Source organism: Mastomys coucha, unplaced genomic scaffold (genome assembly GCF_008632895.1).
Source record: "Mastomys coucha isolate ucsf_1 unplaced genomic scaffold, UCSF_Mcou_1 pScaffold18, whole genome shotgun sequence".
NCBI lineage: Eukaryota > Metazoa > Chordata > Mammalia > Rodentia > Muridae > Mastomys > Mastomys coucha.
In genome coordinates this window covers 88,068,805-88,081,328 of record NW_022196900.1, presented here as the reverse complement: position 1 = coordinate 88,081,328, position 12,524 = coordinate 88,068,805, and the positions used below count along the sequence as shown (strand labels likewise).

The following is a 12,524-nucleotide window of genomic DNA, read 5'->3' as shown; positions in this document are numbered from 1 at the left end:
TTTAGAAAAATAAGGGACCATCACCCACTCTCAGGAATACTCTTAAATCAGTAAAACAGATTTAAAAATTTCATCCAAAGACCCAACTTGAAACCCTCTTTACGCCCCCCACCCCCAACCCTCACGCCAGCCACCAAAGCTCTGGGTAGCTGAGGTCCTTGGGAAGTGAACCATCCATTCCGAACACCCTGACGGAAACTGGGGATTCTGCCAACCATTGATTCTCCCATATCTGGGGTTTGGGGTGGATTATGTTTCTGGGACTCTGGGAACAGGGAGGCACCATCCTGGGCTTCATATGTCTCTAACCCACAGTCATGCTGCTAACAGATAACTCTCCTGCTTTGAGGGCTCACAGAGGGCCGTCTTCCCTAGGGTTCCATAGCAAGACCCTGGTGTCTTCACTTTACTTGTCTCTGCTTTGAGACTGGAAGGACAAGGTCACACCCTCATCCAGAGGCATGAGGGTGGGGGTGTCTGCAGAATGCCACTCCTGGGAGGAGGGGGAGGAGAGGGCTGTCTGAAAGAACAGATGTCTGCTCCCTCTGCATTCACTGCATCCCATTCTCCTGTTTCAGGGCTACCACAGGTCAAACCACTTCATAGCCACTCAAGGTACCTGGCCCCTCAGCCTGTGGCACCCTCTCATGATCTGGAATGTCTGCTGCCTGCCCACCTGCCTGCCTGCCTTCCTTGCTGATCTGCTCAGCTTCCTGTCTGCCTCCCCATCTTTCTGTCTTTCCATCCCCACTGCCTGCCTGGGTCTCTTGCATGTAACTGTCACTTTTATCCTCTGTCTGTCTGTGCCTCCGGGTATGATCAGTCCATCCCAGCAACCTGGCCATGTGTATCTCTGTGAGCCTGTATCTCTGTGGTGATGCATGTGCAAGGGCTGGTGAGCCCCATCCTCACTGTTATGGAGTATGCCTCTTGGTCCGACTGGCCACCTGGGTCCCCTCTAGTCTCGTCTCTTTTCTGCTTCTGCCTCTCTCTCCACCTCTCTTGGAGGTCTGCCCCAGGCAGCTCTCTAAGCCTTACTCAGCACACCAGGCTCTCTAACCCGGCTCTGCCCTGCTATCGCCCGTTCTAGGGCCCTGCAGGCATGAAGCTGCGCTTGGTGGGGTATATTGGCATGAGTGAGAAGCCCCCATTGGGGTCGGGTCCTGGGAGCCTCCCAGTAAGGGGTGGTGTCACTGGGCATCATGGTATGCTGGCCATGGGGGACCTTGCTCAAGGATAGGCACTCTCTGCGCCCCCAGGGCCGAAGCCTGAGATGATCTACGATTTCTGGCGCATGGTGTGGCAGGAACAGTGTGCAAGCATCGTCATGATCACCAAGCTGGTAGAGGTGGGCAGGGTAAGCGGGGCTGGGGGGTTGGGCTGGGGGCAGGTTGGGCCTCATGGTTGGCTAAGAGCCCAGTGAACCCTGTGCTTTGGGGACTCCAGGTAAAGTGCTCTCGCTATTGGCCCGAGGACTCAGACATGTATGGGGACATCAAGATCACGCTGGTGAAGACAGAGACACTGGCTGAGTATGTGGTGCGCACCTTTGCCCTGGAGCGGGTGAGTCTCCTCTCCACCTCTTCCATGTAGAGCCTCCATTGCCCCAGTGTGGGAGGCACGAGGGGAGGGAGTGGCAAGTGAGCCCTTCCTGCTGGGAGTGTGGCTGAGGGATGGGACAGTGACAGTTCCTGCTGGCCTCCAGTGGGCCTCTGACGTAATGAAGAAGATCTGATGACTGCCCTGTGCTGTTCCTTGCTATGTGGGACACTATGCTGTGAGCCCCTTACACACATTGTCTTAGCTCTAGGAAGCTCTGGACACGTGTTTACCGCCAGACCCATTGTGCAGATGAGAAAAATGAGGGTCAGAGGACTTCCTTTTGTATCAGGGTTCACGTTCCCATTTAGTTACTCTGTAAAATCCTCAGAGGAGGGCTGGCAAGATGGCTCAGTGGGTAAGTGTACTGGCTGTATAAGCATGCTGACTTCAGCTCACAATGCTCTCTTGTGTTTACACGACAACCCAGAGGCAAGGTGGGTGCTGGACAGCATAGCTTAAGCATCTGGGCGGACTCAGTCCAAATGCAGTGTGTGCGCCTGTTCAGCCTGGGCAGAGGGGATGGTCACCACGGGGCCTTCATTTCCTCACCTCTACAATGGACGTTGCTACCAGCCTTGCCAGAGCCTGGCATACAGCGGGTGTCTAGTGAGTACCGCCGGCAGCTGACGGTCATCACTGTGCTTTCCACAGAGAGGTTACTCGGCCCGGCACGAGGTCCGCCAGTTCCACTTCACAGCATGGCCAGAGCATGGTGTCCCCTACCACGCCACGGGGTTGCTGGCCTTCATCCGTCGTGTGAAAGCTTCCACTCCGCCGGATGCTGGGCCCATCGTCATCCACTGCAGGTGGGGACGCTGGAGATCCCAAGGAGAGGGGCCCAGGTGTGGGGAGCTGGGCTGGAGTCGGGTAGGCCCACGGTCCCTAAGGAGTCCTGGGCTTGGGTTACCCTGCTTGGAGACAGATGATAGGAGAGAGTGTTTCAAAGATCCCAAGAGCTTTGGCTCTGAGGTTGGTACCCCACAGAGCCTCTTTACCAGAGCTGAGGAGTCCTGGAGCCTGCAAGCCCAGTCCCTGTGGCTTATTCTGACTCCTCTACAGGGACTGTTCCCAACTCACCAAATGCCACATGGCTGTCTTCTGTCCTGTGGCCTCCTGGCTCTCTCTCTCTCTCTTTCTCTCTTTCTCTCTTTCTCTCTCTCTCTCTCTCTCTCTCTCTCTCTCTCCCTTCCTCCTTCCCTCCCTCCCTCCCTCCCTCCTTTTCTGTTCAAATCTCATCAAGATTTCGAGATTGAATTTTTAAAAAGATCTATTTGCATGTAAGCCTGCATAACAGAAGAGAGCGTTGGGTCCCATTACAGGTGGTTGTGAGCCACCATGTGGTTGCTGGGAACTAACTCAGGACCTCTGGAAAAGCAGCCAATGCTCTTAACCACTGAGCCATCTCCCCAGCCTCAAGACAGCATCTTTTAAGGATGAATTCTAATCCATACAGAAGTCTGTAATGCAAAGTGTAATTTATATCACAAACAATGAGTGTTCATTAACTGAACCACTAGCTTAATCTCAGATTGAGAGATAGAGCACTGGCATGGGAGCTGGCTGGCTGAAGTGTCTGCTTCCCAAGCCAAGGACCTGAGTTTGATCCCAGCACCTCTCTGGGTGTGGGGGCATGTGCTTATAATCTCAGCCTTGGGGAGATAGAGATAGGAAAACCCTGTCCTGCCCGAACTGGCCAGCCGACTCAGCCTAATCAGGAAGCCCCAGGACCCCAGGGAAGACTGTCTCAGAAGGACAATGTATTCCTGAGGAATGACACTTGATGTTGGCCTCTGACCCCTGACATGTTTGTATACACACACACACACACACACACACACACACTCACTCTACTGCCCTCATGCACTCACATGGCCCAGTTCTGGAATGTTCCCTGTTCCCAGAACTTTCTGTAAATTAGGTTCCCCAATGTGAGGTCTGTCCACACAGCAACATCCCAGGGTTCATCTGTTCACTTACTGTTGCTAGGCACTGGAAATGATGGTGCTAGAATAAAATGGCAGCTAAGGATGCTCAGAGATGTGGCTTCTTGATAGGAAAGGCACACGTGTTGCTGTAGACCACGTGTAGGGACAGAATTGCTATTTGTAACTTTCAGCTGCAGTGGATGCCGCCCGTGTCCTCCGAAGTGCTTGTGTGATTGAGCTGGGTAGTCTTCAGTAACGCTTTAATGCTTCAGTGGTGCCATATTAAAGCTGGGACCTTGGTGGCATCCAACACAGCCCTGCTCTTGCTGCCCTCCAGGGGAGTTACAGAGAGAGCCACATCAACAGGGACCCTGTGGCAAATGTTTTAACAGACACTAGCCATCTTGCTCTGAGGGTTAGGAAGAAGGCCTGGAAGTGTTGGGAGCTCCACGGGGGATGTGGAGCTTTGAGTCTGTGGGGCTTTGAAGGATACACAGGAATCTGGGATATCCAGGGGAGAGTGTGCTCCTGGACTGAACTCTGGGCATCACACTCATCCCTCTCCCTGAGTCCTTGTTGCTCCGTTGAGGCAGCTCACATCCATGTCCCCCCAGCCTTTCCTGTCTTGTCCTTCCCCATGCCTTGTCCTCTGCTCCTAACTGTGTCCCCTTTGCTCCACAGCCCCTTCTTGTCAGAGTGTCCCTAAGCCCTGAGTTCTATAGCTATGGAAGACACCATTTTTGGTCCCCCTCTTCTTTTCTTCTCCCTGGTCTCAAGCTCCTGCCCCGCCCCAAGGCTCTGATGTGGCCCTGGCCTTCCCTTCCCCTCAGTGCAGGCACTGGCCGCACGGGCTGCTACATCGTCCTGGATGTGATGCTGGACATGGCTGAGTGTGAGGGGGTTGTGGACATTTACAACTGCGTCAAGACCCTCTGTTCCCGGCGGGTCAACATGATCCAGACGGAGGTTCGGACCAGCCCTGTCCCCGACCTCTCCCCTCCATTTAGGTCTCTGTCATGGAGCCCCCAGTAACACATCTCCAGGGCATCCTAGGCCTTTCCTTCCCCAGCCATCTCAAATGTGGTGGGCGGTGGGCGGTGGGGGTGGAGGTGGTGGATGGGGGAGGCTCTTACGTTTCGTCAAACTTCACAGTGTTGTACAGGCAAGTCAGGTGGTGGGAGGGGAGGGGAGGGGGAGTCTACAGTCACATGTACCAGGGTTTGTGTCCTCACTAGACCTGGGACCTTGGACTGTCCCTCGCCACTCAGATGATCTGCTGGGGATGTTCCTGGGTGCAGTAGAGATGAGCTGAGGTGGTGGTTGAACTCAGCCTTGGCCTTTGTCCTTCCTCTTCTGTGGAGCTCAGCTTCCAGTCCCCTCCTCATTCTTACATTCCCACTCCTGTTCAGGAACAATACATCTTCATCCACGATGCAATCCTGGAGGCCTGCCTGTGTGGGGAGACCACCATCCCTGTCAACGAGTTCAAGGCCACCTACAGGGAGATGATCCGCATTGACCCTCAGAGTAATTCCTCCCAGCTGCGGGAAGAGTTCCAGGTAGGTGGATGAGTAGGTGTGTGTACAGATGTGGTGTGTGTGAGTGTGTGTATAGGTGTGAAGTGTGGGGTATATGTGGAAAATTGGGTATGTGTATACAGGGGCATGGTTGTGTATGCGTGTATATATGAGTGGAGTGAATGTGTACTTGAGTTAGGTACGTGATTGTGTATATGCATATATATATACATATATATATACACATACATACATATATACATATATACATATATATATATATGTATATGCGTGGGCTGTACGAGTATATATAGGGTTGGGTGTGTTTGTGTATAGGAGTGGAGTTTGGGTGTGTGAGTGTGTGTGTAGGTGTGTGAGTGTGTGTGTTGGAGTTGGGTGTGTATGTTTGGAAGTGTGTACATAGGTGGTGTGTGTGAGTGTGCTGTGGGAATCCTTAGTACTGTGGCTATCAAGGGTCAATCAGGAAGACCTGAGGCCAGAGATCCAGCTGGAGGGAGAGAGTTAGGTGACTGGAAGGGAATTTGAGACATTGAGGGACTTGTGTTAGAGCTGTTGTGACCTGAGACTTTGGGATCAGGTACATGTGGGTTCAAATCCTGCTTTACCTTGAGGAGCTGTGAGGAGTCTGGAGGGAGGAGCTAGCATAGGGTATCTGCTGACTGGCACAATCTGGAGCCAGCATAGGGTTACCTGGGAAATGTGTTTGGTGATTCCTAGAGAGGGGTGTCAGCTTTGGGGATCATGACAGACTTGGGGTCCTGGGAGGGATCCCCAAGAATAAGAGAGAAACTAACACTCCACTGTCCTGAAACCGAAGGTTCGGAGTAGAGATAGATGTCATGGCTCTGGCTGAACCTATGCCAGGTTCTCACAAGTGCATTCTGTCTGGATGGAGCTGTGACCAAGGCTTCTGCCTTGTACCTGGGGTTGTCTCTTGGGGAGAGGTGGGACTCATGCTTGCATCTTTGAGAACACTGACAATCTAATGCTGATCATTGCTGGGCCTGCCACATGCCGAGCCCTGGTGTACCAGGCTCTTAGTGCCTGGTATGATCTCATTTGGCTTTCTAGGAAGCCCTGTGGAAAAGGCACACCACATTCCCATTTTATAAGTGAGCAAAGTAAGTCACTTATCCAAGCCCACACTGGCTCCGGGAGACAAGCATTCGGTCTAGGCCCTACCTGGCCTGGTGATGGGCAGCTTGGCTCCCTAACTTCTTTCTCTCTGGGCCTCAGTTTCTCCATCCATAGCCCAGAGTTAATTATCTAACCTAAGGTCCTTTGAGGAGGCCCTGAAAGGGCCTGCTCAGTCTCATTTCTCTCTCTTTCCCTCTCTCTTCCCCTGTCTCTCTGCCTCTGTCTGTCTGTCTCTCTCTGTGTCCTCTCCCCCCTCTCTCTGTCTCTGTCTCTGTCTCTGTCTGTCTCCATCTTTCTGTCTCTGTCTCTCTGTCTCTTTGTCTCTGTCTCTCTCTCTTTCTCTGCAGACGCTGAACTCAGTCACGCCACCACTGGACGTGGAGGAGTGCAGCATCGCCCTGCTGCCCCGGAATCGGGACAAGAACCGTAGCATGGATGTGCTGCCACCAGACCGCTGCCTGCCCTTCCTCATCTCCAGTGATGGGGATCCCAACAACTACATCAACGCAGCGCTGACTGATGTGAGAGCCCGAGACTATTGTTGCTTTGCAACTGCCCCTCCTGGGAGGGCCCTGGAGTCAAAGGATCATAGCCAACGCCTCTGGTGGAGGGACATCCCCTCATGATGCCCACTCAGGACACCCAGTGTTCCATTCCATTCCTGCTATTACAGTCAGCTTTAGTGAGGTCTGGGTGGTGGAGTTCAGGCAGGGTTGTCTCCAGGACCAGTCCTAGCAGAGCCTGGAGTGAGATGAGGACTTTGACTGGGAATCCCTGAGGATTTGAGGTCAGGACTTGACATTTGATATTTAGAGCTGCAGGAGCCTGTTTTGAGGAGATGGGGCTGTGCCTGGCCTACAGTAGTGATTAGACCCCCATCCTTATCTAATTGTGGCCCAGGAACCAGTGAGCAGACCTGTCCCTGGCCCAAGAGTCTTCACAGCCTTGACTGGGCATTGCAAGCAGAGCGGGGCATAGATGCCGGGGTTGGGGGACTGGGGTTGATGCCCTCTGAGGAGGAAGAACTGTGAGCATCGCTCCTGTTCCTCTCTCTTAAAGCCACATGACAGAAGCACAGGAGCCAGACAGGCAGAGAACCAAATGTTACAGAAAACGGGAGAGAACATGGCTTTCCCTATGTAGCCATATAGGCTGTGTGTGTCTTGGACCCTCTGCCAGGCTGACTTGCCCCTCCTACACACATCAGGGACAGGCCATCATGGGGATGAGGAGCAAGGCACTAAAAACTCACATGGCCGAGAGCAAAGAGCCAAGGGTAGTGAGTGGTCAGGGAGAAATAAGAGAAGAGAGCCAGGCCAGGCTCAACGCAACTGGAAGACCTCCATCTGGGGAGGAGAGAGCCCCAAGCCCGAGTTGGTCTGAAGGAGGTAGGGAGGAGAGAGCCCCAAGCCTGAGTTGGTCTGAAGGAGGTAGGCTTTTTGTGGCCTAGTTCCTGGCCCAGAGCCCCACAGCAGGATAGCACAAGGCACAAGGTGAGAGGGACACCTGGCGTTGCCTGTGAGCTTCTGTGAGCTGAAACTCTGTGTCTGAAGTGAGGCACATGGGAGAGGCACACACCCTTCCTCAGCCTGGTGCCGTGTGTGTGTGTGTGTGTGTGTGTGTGTGTGTGTGTGTGTGTGTGTGTGTGTGTATGTGTGCCCACTGGATCACTCAGCTGGGTGTCTGGGCCCACTGAAGGGTCCCAGGGAGTATCATAGTTTGGAATGGAAGCTTTGGGTTTCGTGACCTCCTTTCTATCCATGACCTTTCACCTCAGTGTGCTGTCTATATCCTGGGGGCTGGAGAAGTGACTCCAGTGTCCAGCTAGGAAAGGTCACTGGTGGGAATGGGCTGCTGGTTGGTTTCCGCTGGGTCCCCGGAGCCTCAGATACCTGGTTCCAGCCATGTGTAGTGGGCCTAGCCTTCCAGAAGACTGATTCTGAGACACCAATGCGTTGTCTGAGGGAAGCGGTCGGCTGGGGTCCGTTTGGGGTTGGTCCAGTCTGTAGGAAAGTCTCTGGTCACCCATGTGTGAGTGCTGGTTTCTGAGAGGCACTGCTCAGGGCCAGCAGAGGGTCCTCCTGAGTGCTGTGAGCCATCAGAGGGTCCTGCTGAGTGCAGTGCCCTGCCGTTTCCTCTGCAGAGCTACACACGGAGCGCCGCCTTCATTGTGACCCTGCACCCACTGCAGAGTACCACCCCTGACTTCTGGAGGCTGGTCTATGACTACGGGTGCACCTCTATCGTCATGCTGAACCAGCTCAACCAGTCCAACTCTGCCTGGGTGAGGCTCCAGGGCCTCAGCTCTGTTGTCACCAGCTCTGCTGTCACACTCCCTCCCAGGGCCTGGCTTTTCTAAGCTATAAACAAGGGTTTTACATGGGACTAACTCAGCTCCTTTTTTACTGAGCACCTGGGACTGTTGCGCGCACTTGATCCCATTTATAGTTGACAGTGGCTTCTGGATAAAGGCTTCAGGGGAGAAAAGGAATTAGACCAGCAGAAAGGAGGTGCTTTCTCCAAGGCCACACAGTGGGAGGGGGCAGTGCTGGGCTCTCCAGCCCTGGAACATCCCATTCATCATTTCTGCTTTTGCAATGGTTCCCCCAGACTACCTACCCTGGGCCTTTTGAGGTAAAACAAATTCAAGGCTCCTGGTTTCTCTTTGACTTAGGGTAGGCCATGTTACCTCTTTATGCCAAAGCACATGTGTGCATATATGTGCATTGGAAGGGCATCCTCTGACCATCTCCCATCTCTAGTGTGGTCTACAGGAGCTGAGTGGGGAGTGAAACCATGTTTGAGCATCAGGACCATCCTATCTCTGAGCTGGAGCCAGGCTCAGAGACAGAAAAGAGGAGGCATTGTTGGTTTGGGATAGGTGGGGCACATGCCTGCCTCTTCCTGGAGGACGGTAGCGTGATGCAGGAGTCCACACACGTGTGTGTGGGATGCAGCTAGCATGTTAGAGGGAAGGTTCCCAGCCACATAGCAATGGGGATCATGATGCTGCTTGCGAAGAGTTTGCTGAGACCAATCTGGATATGCCAGTGCTGCGGGCGGCTGTGCTAGTGTTCTAATGGGTGTGTGGTAGAGAGATAGGTCCGCTGCATGGGAGTCTGGAGCCAGGCACTGAGCCAGGCTGGGACCCCCAGGGCTGACATTGGAGTGTGTGGGGGGCTGGCCCTCTTCTACTCAGCTTCCTCTCTGTGTCCCAGCCCTGCCTGCAGTACTGGCCAGAGCCAGGCCGACAGCAGTACGGACTCATGGAGGTGGAGTTTGTGTCTGGCACAGCAAATGAAGATTTGGTGTCCCGAGTGTTCCGGGTGCAGAACTCTTCTCGGGTGAGTGACCTGAGGAGGCCAAGGGTGAGCGGCCAGGGCTGCCTTTACTGACCCTCTCAAGGTCATCGGGGAGGCTCCTATAGCCTGCGTGCTCATGTTTCTCTGCCTGCCTGGCTGCTGTGTTCCCAGCTGCAGGAGGGTCACCTGCTGGTACGGCACTTCCAGTTCCTTCGCTGGTCGGCTTATCGGGACACGCCTGACTCCAGGAAGGCCTTCCTGCACCTGTTGGCTGAGGTGGACAAGTGGCAGGCGGAGAGTGGGGATGGGCGCACCGTGGTGCATTGTCTGTGAGTGCTTCCTGGGAGGGGGTAGGTGGGTGAGAGACTGGAGACTGGCAGGGCTCTCAGAGCTAACACACAGGAGTCCAGGCTCCAGGGGCTGTCAGAATCCCTCACTCCATGACATTACAACATACTTACATTTGTTCTTCATTTGTATGTGTGCATATGCGTGTGTGATGATGCATAGGCATGCACATGGTGCAGCCCTTGTCTAGAGGTCAGAGGACAGCTTCATAGAGTTGGTTCTGTTTGTACCTTTACCCGGGCTCTGGGGCTCAAACCCAGGTCACCAGGTTTGCGTGGCAAGTGTCTTTACCCTACTGAGGCATCTTGCTGGCTCTGGGTAGCATATTTTAAAAACTTTTAAAATTACAGTAATTAAAGAATTAACTGTAATTAAAGAATTACAGTTCTTTAATGTGTGTGTGTGTGTGTGTGCGCACATACATGTTTGTGCCCATGAGTTTGTTTTTGCATAACAGCGTGTATGTATGGAGGTCATAGGACAACAGGAACTGTAGGAGTCAGCTCTTTGCTTCTATCATGTAGATCCTGCGAACTGAACTCAGGCCATCAGTCTTAGTGGCAAGCGCTCTCACCCACTTAGCCATTCTGTTGGCCCCATGTAGCATACCCTTTATGCTACATTCTAGCCTTTATGTATGCATGTACACATGCAACATTCTTTCTTTCTCTAGTGTGTATCCCACTGGCTCATTCGTTTATGTGTGCCTCCATTCAGAAATGCAGGTCTTCATTTGCTGTCTGGGCACACTCACCTCTTTTTCGTGCTTCCTGGGCATTGTGAGTCTCCCAATGCCAGCCTAGGCCCTGTCCCCTGAGGGCTGCTCACCTTCAGTTTTTGTGAGTGACTCCTGCAGCAGGAAGCTAGTTAGTCTCCCATTTCCCCAGGAGGCTCCTGCTGGGTCATGGAAACAGACGGAAGTGGGAAGAGGAGGCTGGGATGCCTGGTGGCCACGGGCTGTGCCCAGCCGCCTGTTTGGCTTGTGTGTCAGCACTGTTGACCCTGGCTGGTCTTCCCATTTCCCATCTTGCTCTGGGTCTTGTTTGCCTCTGAGCTACCCTTCTCTGTCACTTGAAGTGTGGTTGGCACTTTCCTCTAGGAGTCTGCAAGCCAATGCTTCTTGAGGATGTCTTCTGGCACAATACCCAGTTCTGGATGCCAGTCTCAACCCTGAACCGTCCCTAACCTTCTGCTCCTAGGACTGGCTCCTGGGTTCTACTTCTCATCTCCCATCTCCCTAGCCAAGCCTACGTGGCTCTTCATTGTCACCCCCACCGTTGGCTTCTCTGACTTTGCCCCTGCCTTTAGATGGTCTAGCTCCACTCCTCATCTTGGGGTTCCCAAGTCCTGTCCCAAACCTCTTGTGTGTTTCCTTTAGCAACGGGGGTGGCCGCAGCGGCACCTTCTGCGCCTGTGCCACTGTCTTGGAGATGATCCGCTGTCACAGCCTGGTGGATGTTTTCTTTGCTGCCAAAACGCTTCGGAACTACAAGCCCAATATGGTGGAGACCATGGTGAGGAGCCGTGTCCCAGGCACGGCCACTTAAGATCCCCAAACAACCCCCACTGGATTTCTCAGAACCTACATACTCTTGTCTGGCCCCCAACTTTGGGCCTCCATTCCAGTCCTGGGTTGTTAGAATGCCTGCCTTCCTCATTCCCCCTTTTCTGGAGGGTGGCCAGGGCTCAAGCTGCTCTCTTTCCCCAGGATCAGTACCATTTCTGCTACGACGTGGCCCTGGAGTACCTGGAGGCGCTGGAGTTGAGATAGCAGGCACCTGGCCTGGGGCACCCAGTGAACACCCAGGGCATGGCCCATCATCCCAGACTCACGAGGAGGGCCTGTGGCCCCAACTTTGCTCAGCCATAATTCCACAGGGAGAAAACACTGGAACGGACGGACGCTGCACCATCTTGGTGACCCTCATGGGAACACTGCAGGCCAAGGAGGGGCTTTGCAAGATTGTATCAGCCTCACCTCCAGAGGACGCTGCAGACCTGTGCAGAGAAGCTTGCCTGGGCCAAAGTAGCTAGTGCTGGGGAGCCCAGGCCAGGCCTCTCTGCCCCATTACAGTCCTTGGCAAGAAACGAATGAACGTCTGCAGAGAGTGCCCATGGTTTGCACCCAGTGCGGTCCTTTCTGCACGTGGTGAAGGCTCACTGGGACTCGGCAGGGGCTGAGCCCCCACTGGCTGAGCCCCCCAGGAGTCCTGAAGCTGGGACTCCTCCCTATCTTGCCGGTGGGACACGCCGGGCATCCTGCATCTCTGTTCTCCATCCCACTGCCCCTACAGACCCAGGGGTGCTTTGCTCGCCACGCTTTCCTCCTGCTTCTGAGCTTTTCCTGCAATGGGACCTGTGCCTCCCTCCTGGGCTCCATCCCTGCCTGGCCCAGTATATGCAGAATGATACACTTCAGCTCCCTCTTCCTTAACCTTCAGGTCCCCATGGCTCGGTCCTGCTCAGCTTGGGCCTGTGACAATCCACAAGGCTGAATCCCAGCCCCTGGGGTTGAGGTCCCTGTGGCTCTTGGTGAGGCTGCCACTGGATTGGGGTGGGCAGGCTAGAGCAGGGCTGGTGTCCGCTTCTAGGATACAGAGAAAGAAGGGGTGCTTTGGGATGGAAGACCAGTGCTTTTTTTGTTGTTTTTTTTTGTTTTTTGTTTTTTTTTT

General features: G+C 53.9%; 1 protein-coding gene across 17 annotated transcripts in view; it reads left to right on the top strand.

Moving 5' to 3' along the window:
* Positions 1–12,500, top strand: part of Ptpru (protein tyrosine phosphatase receptor type U) — a 78,778-nt gene extending 66,278 nt beyond the window's left edge. For 15 of the 17 annotated variants that reach the window (XM_031378871.1, XM_031378869.1, XM_031378868.1 and 12 more), the window contains 12 exons: positions 579–615; positions 1,260–1,357; positions 1,447–1,563; positions 2,254–2,408; positions 4,358–4,493; positions 4,937–5,086; positions 6,550–6,723; positions 8,346–8,486; positions 9,421–9,546; positions 9,676–9,833; positions 11,231–11,366; positions 11,561–12,500. In XM_031378871.1, coding sequence (XP_031234731.1) covers positions 579–615; positions 1,260–1,357; positions 1,447–1,563; positions 2,254–2,408; positions 4,358–4,493; positions 4,937–5,086; positions 6,550–6,723; positions 8,346–8,486; positions 9,421–9,546; positions 9,676–9,833; positions 11,231–11,366; positions 11,561–11,623 — 1,491 coding nt within the window. In that variant the 3' untranslated portion in view covers positions 11,624–12,500. The remainder of the gene's footprint in view (positions 1–578; positions 616–1,259; positions 1,358–1,446; positions 1,564–2,253; positions 2,409–4,357; positions 4,494–4,936; positions 5,087–6,549; positions 6,724–8,345; positions 8,487–9,420; positions 9,547–9,675; positions 9,834–11,230; positions 11,367–11,560) is intronic. The other 2 variants (XM_031378872.1, XM_031378863.1) reach the window with 1 other exon arrangement.
* The last annotated feature ends 24 nt before the right edge of the window (positions 12,501–12,524 follow it).